Source organism: Podarcis gaigeae (genome assembly GCF_964106915.1).
Source record: "Podarcis gaigeae genome assembly, chromosome: 14".
Lineage (NCBI taxonomy): Eukaryota > Metazoa > Chordata > Lepidosauria > Squamata > Lacertidae > Podarcis > Podarcis gaigeae.
Genome location: NC_139690.1, coordinates 7478626 through 7492799, shown reverse-complemented (window position 1 = coordinate 7492799; position 14174 = coordinate 7478626). Strand labels below are relative to the sequence as shown.

At 46.0% G+C, this 14174-nt stretch overlaps 1 protein-coding gene across 2 annotated transcripts in view; it reads right to left on the bottom strand.

Moving 5' to 3' along the window:
* ALPK3 (alpha kinase 3) overlaps positions 1-14174 on the bottom strand; it is a 73630-nt gene that overhangs the window by 28097 nt on the left and 31359 nt on the right. For both annotated transcript variants that reach the window (XM_083712408.1, XM_083712409.1), the window contains 2 exons: positions 13876-13993; positions 1939-3382 (listed from right to left, as the gene is read on the bottom strand). In XM_083712408.1, the coding sequence (XP_083568534.1) occupies positions 1939-3382; positions 13876-13993 (1562 nt within the window). The remainder of the gene's footprint in view (positions 1-1938; positions 3383-13875; positions 13994-14174) is intronic.

Here is a 14174-nt window from a genome sequence, read left to right as displayed (position 1 = left end):
AGGAGAGCTCACCACCTCCCAAGGTGGCCTGTTTCACTGTCAAAGCCGTTCAGAAGCCTCCCCTAAGATGTTGAGCCAAACTCTGCATCCTTACATTTCCCACCCACTGCTGGACCAAGAGTGGACAGAAAGTCAATTGGGAGCCCCAGGTGCTTTGCAGCAGAGCTAGCTCAGGTCTCTGACTCTCAACGGTTTAAGGAGAGAAACAACAAAACCATTCCCCGTTCCACAACCACACTCTGAATTAGACAGCTTGGAAGTAAAACCAGGAGTGGATTTGTGTGTGAAAGGACTGTGCAGTCAGTTTTGGTACTAAACACAAACCTGGATGAAGCGTGTGCTTCTTGGCACCCGGCTCCTTAATTCCATGGTCTATCCTCCAGAACCCCTATTTCGTACCTGGATCTGCTGGGGGGCAGCTTTCTAGGTGTTTAAATACAGTGGTACCTCGGGTTAAGTACTTAATTCGTTCCGGAGGTCCGTTCTTAACCTGAAACTGTTCTTAACCTGAAGCATCACTTTAGCTAATGGGGTCTCCTGCTGCCGCCATGCCGCCAGAGCACGATTTCTGTTCTCATCCTGAAGCAAAGTTCTTAACCTGAAGCACTATTTCTGGGTTAGCGGAGTCTGTAACCTGAGGTACCACTGTAACATACAAACCACCCCACACATTGGATCACAAAAACTTGAAGTCCAGTGGTACCTCGGGTTACAGATGCTTCAGGTTACAGACGCTTCAGGTTACAGACTCTGCTAACCCAGAAATAGTACCTTGGGTTAAGAACTTTGCTTCAGGATGAGAACAGAAATCACGTAGCAGCAGCAGCGGGAGGCCCCATTAGCTAAAGTGGTATCTCAGGTTAAGAATGGTTTCAGGTTAAGAATGGACCTCCGAACAAATTAAGTTCTTAACCCAAGGTACCACTGTAGATGATATTGGCCTGGACGGGTCTGACTCGGCAGCTCCACTTTTCCACATTCCCAAGGGATTGGCTGTGTTCCCTCTGCCTCTACTGTCAGAGGCATTATGCCTCTGAATGCCAACTGTTGGGAACCACAAGTCAACAGAGTGCTGTTGTGCTCCGGTCCTGCTTGCAGGCTTCCCATAATGGGCATCTGGGTATCCAGTGCAAGGACAGGATGCTCAACTAGATGGGCCACTGGCCTGATTCAACAGGCTTTTTTTACGCTCTTAGATTTGGCTGCCCACCGAGCCCTGGAGTTCCCAGGCAGGGCAGGCTGACATCCCCTGGAAACATGAGCCAGAGTCTGTTTGCGGTTGCTGGGGCCTTGCAACTTGCTGGACCACGCTGAAGTCCTGCACCCGGAGACCCAGCTCCTCTCTGCGCACCCACACAGCCCACTCCTCAGCAGGGATCCTTCAAATGCCAATCCCGTGAGGAGCAGCACGAAATCCTCCACGCACTGAATTAGGAAACCCCCTGTTAACAAGGCACACACTTGCTCTTTTCTAATGAAGAATTACATGGAAAATGCTTCAGAATAAGCAGCAAAAAATAGACCCCGGCCAAACCAGGATGTTGAGTGTCAGGGACAGCTGCAGCCAAGACCGCAGGCCGGCAATGCAGTGACGCCGGTCGGGAGGGCCAGCACATGAGGCTGGGTCCCAACTCAACACCAGCCCGTAAATAAACCCAAGTGCTTGCTGGCCACAGGTCACCCAATGCATCTGGCTCATTTCTGACCAGCTGCAGAAATAATAATATTAAAAATTGGCCAATGCAACATTTTACAGTCAGGGGTCAGAGCTAGACTGGAGAGAGAGAGACCACCCTGCTTATTGCTAGTCATGTACATCTCCGCATTCTCAGCTATAAATAGCAGGCAGGACTCTGGCAGTTGCTGCTTAACAGATTTGGGAAACATTTTGCATGAGGTCAGTCATAGCAAAAAAATAAATAAAAAAAAATACAGTACCTCACAAGGCCCTTGGCCGGGCAGCTGCTCTCCCAAGGAGGCCTCCTTCAAGTCTCTCGCCGCTTCCTGAAAGCGCACAGACGAATCCAGCCCCATGGTCTTCTGGGGCTGGGGGGGTGGCTCTGCTTCAGGGCAGAAAGAGTCCAGCAAGTCCGTTTCGCGGAGGTCGGCAACCATGTCCTTTGAAAGGGGAGCCCACACCCCAAGGCCAGTCTCTGAAGCCTGGCTAGGATACTGAAAATCTGTATCAGGAATGTCTGCCCCACTTGCCCTCCGAAGGGAACCATGCACCTCTTGCACGGCCTCTGCGGTCCAATTGGGATACTGGGATAAGTTTGCGTTGACATCCTCGCCAGCATCCGTGGCTGCCATCGTTTTGGCCTCCTTTGTTTCCACAGCCTCCTTTTCCTCTGTTTTCTGCTCTTCGCCTGGCTCTTTTTGCCCTTCCTCTGGTTTTGCCCTTTTCAAAGCCGTAGGGGCTGCTGGGAGCATCTCTCCCAGGACGGAAGCATCCTCACCTGGCTGGTTCTGATCAGCCTCGCCTTCCTTGGCTTCTGGCACCTTCTGCTCAGCCTCAGCTTTCACCCCCATGTCAAAATACATATCTTTCAGAGAAAAGTACACGTCTGCTTTAGGGGGCATTGAATAGGGTCGGGCAATGGGCTTTTCTGCCACCTGCCTCGGAGGTCCTCTGGGCTCCATGCCCACCAGCCCATTTGCTGGAAAAGGTGACGTGCTGTAGGCCAAGGTGTTAGGCGTGGCATCTTCATGCGCCGAGCCAATACTCCTCTGTTGTGTCCCATCTTCCTCTCTGGAAACATCCTGGCTTGCATTTGGCAGGGCAGTGGTGACCTCCTCTTTCTTCTTCTTCTTCGCGGAAAACTCTTTGGCCGCCGTAGGCTTCGTTTTGATGATCTCCACCGTCTCATAGATATAGTTAAGAAAGCCATTGGCATTTTCATCTCCATTTTCCTCCCCGCTATCCAGAGAAGAGTCTCCATTGGTGGTCACCTCTGCTTCCAGACGCCCTGTTATGAAGTTGTTTGGGAACAGGGTCTTGGCATTCATGGAAGTCTCTTTGCTCTTCTCGTCCTCTCCAAATCGTGGTTTCCCATCTGGGATGCGCACCTTGGCCACCTCCTCCTTGTCCCAGAGGGTGGTGCCCGATCGCATGCCCACTTCACCGGTCAAGCGCCGCTTCCGCTGGAACCTGTCCGGGCTCACCCTCCTCAGCTGCTCCAGCTCCACGTTCTCCTTCCCTCGCTTCCTGCTCTGCTCGATCTCGCGAAGCTTGGCTTCGGCGTTTCGCTTGAGCTTGGCAAACCATCGCTGGTGGATTTTGTACTCTGTCATGGTTCCCACCTCCAGGACCCCCGAGCAGGACACAATGCCCTTGTTGTTTCTGGCCGAGGCTTGGTAAATGGCTGCATCTTCCTCTCTGCACCTGGGGGCAAAGAGCAACAGCGCCATGAGAAAAAAAACACATGATTCAGGGAGCACATTGTTCTGAGCATTAGTGCACACAGGTGTAAAGTTTAAGACTGTGTACATGCCATACATTTGAAGCACACACACACCCCACCCCAACTAAACATGGGAACTGTAGTTAGTTTCCAGGCCCAATTCAAAGTGCTGGATTTGGCTTATAAAGCCTTAAATGGCTCTTTCCACATTAACCTACCTGGACCCAGAGATTATCCTCTGAGGCCCTCCTCTGTGTGCCTCCTCCTTGAGAGATCCAGAGGGTGGCAATACGAGAACGGGCCTTCTCTGCAGTGCCTCCCCGTCTGCGGAATGCTCTCCCCAGGGAAGTTCGCCTGGTGCCTTCATTATACACCTTTAGGTGCCAGGCAAAAATGTTCCTCTTTACCCAGACGTTTGGTTGATCCAATTTACATCCTATGCCCTTTTAAAATGTGGGGATTTGGGGGGGTATTGGGGTGCTGTTTTTATTTTTATTAGTTATTTTGTGGGTTTAGATCTTGATTTTATTCTGTGAACCGCCCTGAGACCCCTGGGTATAGGGCAGTATATAAATTCAATAATAAATTCAATAATAATAATAGTTTACTCCACACAGAGCATCCAACACTCTTACGAAACTACAGTTCCCAGGATTTAGAGGTGGAGACAAATGTGCTTTTAATGTGGCTTAAATAGGTAGTCTCTGTCATTTTCCCAGCTGCTCATCCATGAGCAGCTCCTATGTGTTTGGTAGAATGCTAGAAATGAGCCAGAAAGAAATCTTGTGTGTTTCTCCACTACATTTGCCTCTGCTCTGGACTGCCATCTTCATGAGACAGGCTCATGCGACTGAGCCGAACAGGGCCATTCTGCTGACATCTGTGCACACATGATGGGGTCATTTTGACTGATCAGGGTGCACAAAGGGGCATTCTCCTGACCCCCCATTATCACAGGAAAGGACAGTCACAGCACCCAAGCTGTGAATGGCAAAACTACAAAAAAACTGTGGAAATCTACCCTGTACACCATTTCTTAAAGCCAAACTAGTCATTAAGGCATTCACATAATTGGCAATTGTGTCCATAGCATCTGAGCTCTTCCACCAAGGTCTGAGTGTTTTCCTCCTTGTTCCATGCTTTCCAGGCACAAGTCTGAGTGGCTTTGCTTTGGCCCCACTGCTTTCCCCTGGAAAGCCCGCTCTTCCATGTTAAATCGGAGCAGATGTCCATCTGGAGAAAACCCAGTTGCTGTTTGCTCCAATTCAGCAGTAAAGATCAGGTTTTCCCAGGGGAAAGCAGTGGGGCAAGTCTGGAGGAGCCCTCGCAGAAGTGAGCAGGGGGCAGGGGGCGGGAACGTAACCCAAACTGGGACCGTGGCAGTACGATCACTTTAATGCCACCCTGCTGTAACCCCAATTTGGGTTTAAAAAGCCATTTACACCATTGCCAGATGCAGGGAAAGTGCTGTGCCCAGTTTAGAAAAAGATTGTCTATATGGGAACTGAAAAGAACTAGTCTCTGGGCAAAATGTGGGGACCTCCAAATTATAGAATTCTGACCATAGTTGCTAAGAATAATACTCACTATATTTTTAAATAAAGAAAGAGGTATCAGCACTCGTATCTTGAAAAGGCACCTTGGGCCATAAAAAGAGGAGTGTGTCCAAGGCCGGATTTAGGTTTGATGAGGCCCTAAGCTACAGAAGGTAATGGGGCCCTTTATATGTCCAGCTGTCCTTTGTCAACAAAAAATTGTCACTGTTTTTTGTGTTGAATATATGCTATATGGTAATTGATGGACCTAATAGGTATCTAAAGCCATTTGCACATAACAAAATGTGTATTTTATCAAAGTAATTGTTGAACTGAAATACAATTAAGAAGAAGTATATTAATAGTGGTAGTGATATTTTAGGGAGCAGGCTAGCAGGCGGGGCCCATTACTTACATCATAGGAGCCTGCACAACACAAAACACTGTTGCTCTATGTAGGTTTTATTTTATTTGTTTTTTATCTTGTATTTTGGAAATCCGGTTTTTCCCCTCTTTAAATTAAGCTATAGTTTGTTTATACGTAAATCTGGCACTGAGTGTGTCGGTACTCTGTACTGATGAGTACTGTCACAAAAAAGCACCGATAATACTCATATCCCTTCCTTTGCACCAGGCATGGGAAGCTGTGGTCCCGCAAATGTTGTTGGACTACAACTACCAACGCTCTTGGGTCATGCTGGTTGGGGCTGATGGGAGTTGGAGTCCAGCAATATCTGGAGGGCCACAGGTTCCCCAAGTCTGGTGTAGGCTAAGGTTTGGAAACTGGGGAGCCTTGAGCTAGATCCAGCCCTGGCCCCACCAAACACACCCATTGCTAATCTACAGACAGAAGAGGGGTCTCAGTGAAGCGGTATTTGTGTGGCAATAGTAGGAAGCCACTAGGAACTCTGTGGGACTTACTTCTGAGGACACATGGCTACGATTGTGCTCCTCCTGTAGCTTCATTCCAAGAAGCCAAGAGACATATCGAAATCCGTAATATACAGCATAATCCTGCACATGTTTACTCAGAAGTCCCACGGAGTTCAGTGTGACTTACTGGAGAAGTGCGCACAGAACTTCAGCACACAGGGACATCTGTCGTCGCATCTAAGTACAATGTCAATATGCTAATACTTAGCATTCACGCAGTACTACCAAGGGTTCAAATTGCTTCGCATGCTTTCCCTAGTTCTAATCCTCACAAGTACCCAGTTATTAGCAGAAATGGAGGACCAAGAAGATCAATTAAAAGAGGTGCGGGAAAAGGAGACAACAGGTCAGATAAATAGTCAAAGCTGGGGAAGAATATGGGAGAAACACTTTGAAAATGTTGTCTAAGGATAAAAGAAAATTATTATTAGTTTGGAGATGGTATTTAACACCAGTCAGATTAAATCAAATAAACAAGGACTATTTGGTGTTATGTTGGAGGGGATGCCAGGAAACCGGCACTTATGTTCACGTGTGATGTACAATTTTTTGGGTAAAGGGTGTTTAAGGAGATAACAGAAATCACTGGGTTAAAGCTGATCGAAAGTCCAGAGGTAGCATTGTTATCAATTCACGATGGGGTGGAAGGTTTGCAGGCTATGAAGGACTTGCTGACAAATTTATTGACAACTGCACGAGTTATTATAGCTAGGAAGTCGAAGGGGCAGGCAGAATATAAAATGGAAGAATGGTTTAAAGAGGTGTGGCATATAGCTAAAAATCATAAATTAACATGTGCTATTAAAGTAAGATGGGGAATATGCAGGGGAAATGATTTTGAGGAGATATGGAAGGTGTTTGTAGAATTTGTATTGTTAAAATGGAAAGGGGTCAAACCATCGCAGGAGGTGCTGAAATTTTGGGCTGTCGGATAGTTACAATGGAATGGTCTTGGGGGTGAAGTGCACATTTTTTTCCTTATTTATTTATTATTGTTACTTTGTAAAAAAAACAAAAAAACAAAACAAGTACCCAGTAAGGTAAGCCAATATTATTTCCTCCCTGCCAAACTGCAGACAGAGGAAAAAGTTTCTCCTTTTCCCAGTCTTAAATTCAGTTTCTCCACAGTTGTGAATTATTATTTTCAAACAATGCTCATGAACATTTGTTGGCATTTCTGTGCTAATTCTCCCCATATGAATGCATTTTTGTTTTTATTTTTGACTAAAAAAACCCACGTTGCTAGCAATTCCCCCAAATATAATGAAATTAATGCATGTTCTATGCACACTTTCCCCACAAAATTCAAGGAACTGCAATTTTTGAGGGTAGCTGCATTTTGGTTCCCATAAGATCTCATAAGAACATGAGAAAAGCCTGCAGAATCAGGTTTGGGGTGTTCATCTAGTCCAGGACTCAAGCACAATAGCATTTGCCCCTTCAAATATCTCAAGGGCTTGTCACGTGATTCCGGATATTGACTACTGTTTCGTAGAATTCTTTGTCAGCGTGGTGGGAGGATATAGAATTGCTTCATAAACTCATCTTATTTCAAATGAATGTATGTGAATGAAAATATGAAATGCTGTGGAACAGCGCTCATGTAATAATCGAAACAGTAGTCAATATTCGGAATCACTGTTCAGTGTTTGACATCATATTGGATGAATACACAAAGCTTCACAGCTCGTCTTTCATTGGACCAAGTCTGGTACCTCGCTTCATTTATAGATTTTCAGAGACTCTGAGACTAAAGATTTCATTTTGGACTTGTTATGGTTTGAAGGAATTCTATAAAAGATTGTCTATTGTGTATGAACAGGGTCATCGTGTTGCCTAGACATTGCTGATGGCAAGAACTGTTTGGCAGAGGAATGGACTTCCTTGGAGGTTTTTAAGCAGAGGTTGGATGGTCCCCTGTCATGGATGCTTTAGCCGAGATTCCTGCATTGGAGGGGGTTGGACAGGATCCCTTCCAACTCTGCAATTTTATGATTCTATCATTCTGCAGTTCCCAGCAACTGGCATTCAGAAGCATACTGCCTCCAATGTGTAAATCGGGCAGTTTCTCCTTAAAATGTGAACATAATCAAATTTCTCCCCATCCTAACTTATAGTGCAATTCCATACGCATCTGTTAATAAACAAGGCAAGTGTAATGGAATGTGCTCCCAGGTAAGTAGGCACAGGATTGTACTCTTGGCTGCTACGCTACTTACTGTAGTCAGAATTACATAAATGCTATGCCAGAATTACATGAACAGATTTACTTTTCAATTTGAGGAAGAGTGGGAGAGATGCTTAGTGTCTTACTCTTTTAAAAATGGAAAACAGCACCACACATGTCACATATTGAACTGATGCGCTAATGCATTTGAATGGGCACTTGCTAGATTACCTCAGGAGAGCTAATAAACTGCAGCTGAGCTGTAGATAAGCCCTGAAACCCCTCCTTCGTACAGGCTGTCCTCTTTGCACATTCTTGGACAGCAATGAGCATGTGCCCTGGATCGTAAGTGTAGATGCAGGGATCAAACCAATACTGAAGGAGCCAAGAGACATTTCCTTCTCAGTCAGCCCAGTTTAGGAGAACGACCATGCATAGATCTGCAGTAGACAGGGGGGTGGGCAAATCTGTCCATTTTTGTTCTCTCAGTCTCTCGGTTTTTAAATCTCAAAATCCAGTTCTCCACATTTTTGCAGGATTTTTTTTTTAAATCCTCATGATATTTCATCTGCATTTTAGTGGAAAGTTCTCCTAGAATATACATTTTTTAAAATACGGTTTTGACTAATAAATGCATTTTTGCAAGCTGTTTCCCCCTGTGATGTATTTGGGCAGCCTATTATCACTTAATGGCCCCTGTATCGGGAAGTTTTTAATGTCAGATGTTTTCTTGTGTTTTTAATATTTTGTTGAAAGCCGCCCAGAGTGGGTGGGGAAACCCAGTATTATGTACTGAGTTGAATAGGATCCAAATTGCAGCAGTCTGATTGGTCCTAGAACAATAGGATTCAGAATGCAACTGTCTGATTGGTCCTAGAACAATAGGATCCAGAATGCAGTAGTCTGATTGGTCCTAGAACAATAGGATTCAGAATACAGCAGTCTGATTGGTCCTAGAACGATAGGATTCAGAATGCAGTGGTCTGATTGACCCACAGGAGCCACCCTATCCAACTCTAGGTGGAAGTGAAGCCACAACCTGATTGGCCTACAGGAGAATCCTGGAATTAGCCAATCACGTGGCGCCCATTGTGTAAATAATGTATATAAAGCAGATAATTCGGGGAAACTTGCATTCCTCACTACTATGAGCTGAATAAAGAGAATGAATTCCACACTCGACTCCAAGTATATTTCACCCAGCAGGATGGGTGGGGTATAAATAAATTATTATTATTATTATTATTATTATTATTATTATTATTATTATTATTATTATCATTATCATAGTCATCATCATCACCACCACCACCACTACCACTACTACTACTATTTAGAGGGCTGTTACCAGGAAACTAGTCTAGCTATTCCAGGAATTGAATCCATGCTGTATCTAGGAACTAGAAGGGGCTCAGGCATGCAGCCGACCCCCTCACCCAAACTCATAACAATATGTGGAATGCCAGCATGCAACATCTTGCATCTCTAACACAGACTGCTCGCCTTTTTATATATACGGTTGAGACAACTTGGTGTTAAACACCATTCAAAAATAATTTTATACAAACTTTGTTTGAGCCTTACATCAACAGTCCCATTTAACACTGCCGTCCGAAGTATTGAGTCTGGGTGGGGAAGTACGTTCAGAGGGAAATCAGGTAAAAGGTAAAGGTAAAGGTACCCCTGCCCATACAGGCCAGTCTTGACAGACTCTGGGGTTGTGCGCCCATCTCACTTAAGAGGCCAGGGGCCAGCGCTGTCTGGAGACACTTCTGGGTCACGTGGCCAGCGTGACATCGCTGCTCTGGCGAGCCAGAGCCGCACACGGAAACGCCGTTTACCTTCCCGCTGGTAAGCGGTCCCTATTTATCTACTTGCACCCGGAGGTGCTTTCGAACTGCTAGGTTGGCAGGCGCTGGGACCGAGCAGCGGGAGCGCACCCCGCCGCAGGGATTCGAACCGCCGACCTTTCGATCGGCAAGTCCTAGGCGCTGAGGCTTTAACCCACAGCGCGGGAAATCAGGAGCGCTATGCAACTGGCAGTACAGAGTTTGCCGCACATGACACTCACAGTGCTGGCTCCCACACCATCACTAACATCATCTCAAATGACAGGACCGCTTCAGTGTGCAAACATGTTGCCCACATTTTCCAAGTTACAAGAAAGGAGATCCCGACTAAACATCAGAAAGAACTTCCTGACAGTATGTGCTGTTTTACAGTGGAACGGTCTCCTTTGGGAGGTTGTGGACTCTCCTTCTTTTGAGGTTTTAAAGCAGAGATTAATCTGTCATTAATGCTATAAATAAGATTCCTGCATTGCAAACTTTTCAATTCTATCATCCTAGCAACAGAAAACAGACACTTTAGTATTGCAGGGGAGGGGATATAGTTTTTGTGCAAGGGACCATCCTTAATGAGGAAAAGGTATAATTCATTATAAGCATTTCTACAGCATCCTTCGAAGGGACGCTGGTGGCGCTATGGATTAAACCACGGAGCCTAGGACTTGCTGATCAGAAGGTCGGCGGTTCAAATCACCATAACAGAGTGAGCTCCCGTTGCTCGGTCCCTGCTCCTGCCAAGCTCGCAGTTCAAAACCACATCAAAGTGCAAGTAGATAAATAGGTACCGCTCTGGCGGGAAGGTAAACGGCATTTCCGTGCGCTGTTCTGGTTCACCAGAAGCGGCTTAGTCATGCTGGCCATATGACCCAGAAGCTGTACACCGGCTCCCTCGGCCAATAAAGTGAAATGAGCACTACAACCCCAGAGTCATCCGCGACTGGACCTAATGGTCAGGGGTCCCTTTACCTTTACGACATCCTTCAACAGGAAACCCCCAGGGCCACTGACATAAAAGAAGAATTACAAAACAAATCAGAACACTAGAACATTGGGGAGACACAGATAAAGCAATCCGAACCATCCTAAAGCAAAGGAAGTGAGCTGGGAAAAGTGAAAAGTGGCTGAAGTAATAGTCTTATTTTTATTTAATTTATGAATCACTTGCTACCTGCATCTCAAGGTGGTTTACAAATACATCATTAAAAAAAAGACTTAAAATAGTTTTTAAAACAGTGCAAACAGAATGAAGGTACATATGGGAAGTCTTCACCAATCAAACGCCCATCTCAAAAAGAGCATTGCAGAACCAAAAAGGGGGCAGAAAGGGACAACCCTAATGATTGGGGGTTCCTCCCATAGAGGGAAAAGGCTGCAGCATAGAAACACAGGAGTGGCTCTCCTGGATCAGTCCAAAGACCCATCTAGGCCCGGAACCCTTGCTCACAATGGCCAACAGGTGCCCATGGGAAGCTCAGGAGAAGGAACGCAACGGCACTCTCCCCACAGATGGTTTTCAGAGGCTGATATTCAGAGGGACCCTGCCTCCAGTTGTGGAGGGAGAACTTCGCCATCCTGCCTAGGATACATGGACAGCCGTATCCTCCAGAGATTGCCTCACCCTCTTCTAAGCCACCCAAGGTAGTGACCATCACAAAAACTGGAGGGTGGTTTTAGTTTAGAGAAAAGGTGCCTTAAGGGTGATGGGGGAGACATGACAGAAGCTTATATAATTGTCCTCTAAAAACACTAGAATAGAACTCAGAGTCATGCGAGGAAACTGACTGGCAGAAGATTCGGCAGAGACAAAAGCGGGCACTTCTTCACAGGGCAGGCCGTGAATTTATAGAATTGGCTGCAATAAGAGACAGTGACAGCTGACAGCTCAGATCAGGAGGGGAGGACCTGTGGCCCTCCAAAGGTCGCTGAGCTGCAACTCCCACTCGTCGCTGACCACTGGTCGTGCTGGCTAGGGTGGCTGGGAGCTGGAATCCAGCAACAACTGGAAGGCCATATGTTCCCTACCCCTGGCTCAGATGTCTTCAAAAGGAGACAAGGCAAAATCACGCAGGGGACATCTGCCAATGGCCACTAGCCACCATATCTTCAATGCAGGGCTTGGAAAGGGGGAGCCTGCACTCAATACAATTTTCTGGGGAGCAATGGTGGGCCGTCACACGCTTCTTCCCGTTTGTGAGCTTCCCAGAGGTATCTGGTGGGGTATTGTGGAAGTGCGACAGCGCACTTATTTCACAGGAGGTTCCCCGCTCCTATTGATATGTGAATGGGACAGGCACATGGCCATTACAGTGGTACCTCAGGTTAAGAACTTAATTCGTTCTGGAGGTCCGTTCTTAACCTGAAACTGTTCTTAACCTGAGGTACCACTTTAACTAATGGGGTCTCCCACTGCCGCCACACCGCCGCTGCACGATTTCTGTTCTCATCCTGAAGCAAAATTCTTAACCCAAGTTGCAGGGAACCAGGCAGAGGGCCTTCTCAGTAGTGACACCCGCCCTGTGGAGCGCCCTCCCACCAGATGTCAAAGAGAACAACAACTACCAGACAGCCTTGTTCAGGGAAGCCAGTGTGGTGTAGTGGTTAAGAGCGGTAGTCTGGCAATCTGGTGAACTGGGTTCGCTTCCCCGCTCCTCCACATGCAGCTGCTGGGTGACCTTGAGCCAGTCACACTTCTCTGAAGTCCCTCAGCCTCACTCACCTCACAGAGTGTTTGTTGTGGGGGAGGAAGGGAAAGAAGATTGTTAGCCGCTTTGAGACTCCTTAGGGTAGTTATAAAGCGGGATATCAAATCCAAACTCTTCTTCTTTTAATGTTTAATAGGTTATTGTATTTTAATATTCTGTTGGTAGCTGCCCAGAGTGGCTGGCGAAACCCAGCCAGATGGGCGGGGTATAAATAATAAATTATTATTATTATTATTATTATTATTATTATTATTATTATTATTAACCTGAGGTACTATTTCTGGGTTAGCGGAGTCTGTAACCTGAAGCGTCTGTAACCCGAGGTACCACTGTATCTGGCTTGCTCCTCTGGGCCACCAACCAAACCTGGCTGAGAATCAGGGAGGAGAGGACTATTGATGGCTACTAGTCGTAACAGCTAGGCTCTGTCTCCATAGCTAGAAGCAGCTGTGCTTCTGAACACCAGTTGCTGGAAACACCAGTTGCTGGAAACCACAGGAGAGGAGAGGGCTCTTGCACTCAAACCCTGCTTGCAGGTTTCCCACACACAGGCATCTGGTTGGCCACTGTGAGAATAGGCTGTTGGACTAGGTGGGCCACTGGGCTGATGCAACAGGCTCAACTTAGGTTCTTATGTCTTCTGTGAGAAAGAAAAGGGAGTGTGCAAAACTGACCGGAAAAGTAAGAAATCAAGATAACAAACTTTTTCATGAAAGAATGGAAATGGTTTATGGAATATTTACAAATGAACTTTAAACAAGTAAGAACATTGGTAGGATTCTTGTGGTAACTTGCAGTTTTATAAGAGTGGATATTTAAAGCAGAAAAATAAATGAGCAAATTAATTTAATTTCGGGTTTGCAGAAAGTATAAAAAATAAAGTGAAGGAACAACAGAAAGAGGGGGGAGGAAGTCGAGTTATGAAATGTTAAAATGATTGTGAAATTATTGAAATGTATAAAACTGAAAATCATCATCAAAAGGAGTGACTGGACCTCTGAAGCATGGTTTTTATTCTGTTAACTGCCCTGAGACCCCCGGGTATAGGGTATAGGGCAGTATATAAATTCAAATAAGAATAAAAATAATAAGAATAAGAATAATGGCAGTTCCATGGATCTGGGAATTTGTATCTCCTCATGCATTTGACCTTGAGTCCAGGAAGTGATAGAGGCCTGAACAGATTGTATATTTCAGAAGGCCAATGTTCCTCAATATTCAAACCAGCCACAGCTAGCTAACAGGTATCCCCAAAACACACACAGATACATACACACACACTTTCCTTACTTGTACAACTGCAGCGTGTGTCGGTTCCCATGACGAAAGATCTCGTACTTTGGCAAGCCACAGTATCGGTCCATCTCTTCATCATCTTTGTACCAGGTCACTTCCGGTTGTGGGTAACCTGATTAGGACATGACAAATTAGCAGGAATTGGGGCACGGGAGTCAAGGAGCGCATAACCCCAAGATGAACATCATTCCAAGGTGCATGCAGGAAAGTCTCACATTCTGCCACATACAGGTTGATACCAGAAACTTCTCTCTTCTGCATGGCTCTCCTGGTTGCAAAAGAGAGATTGATTC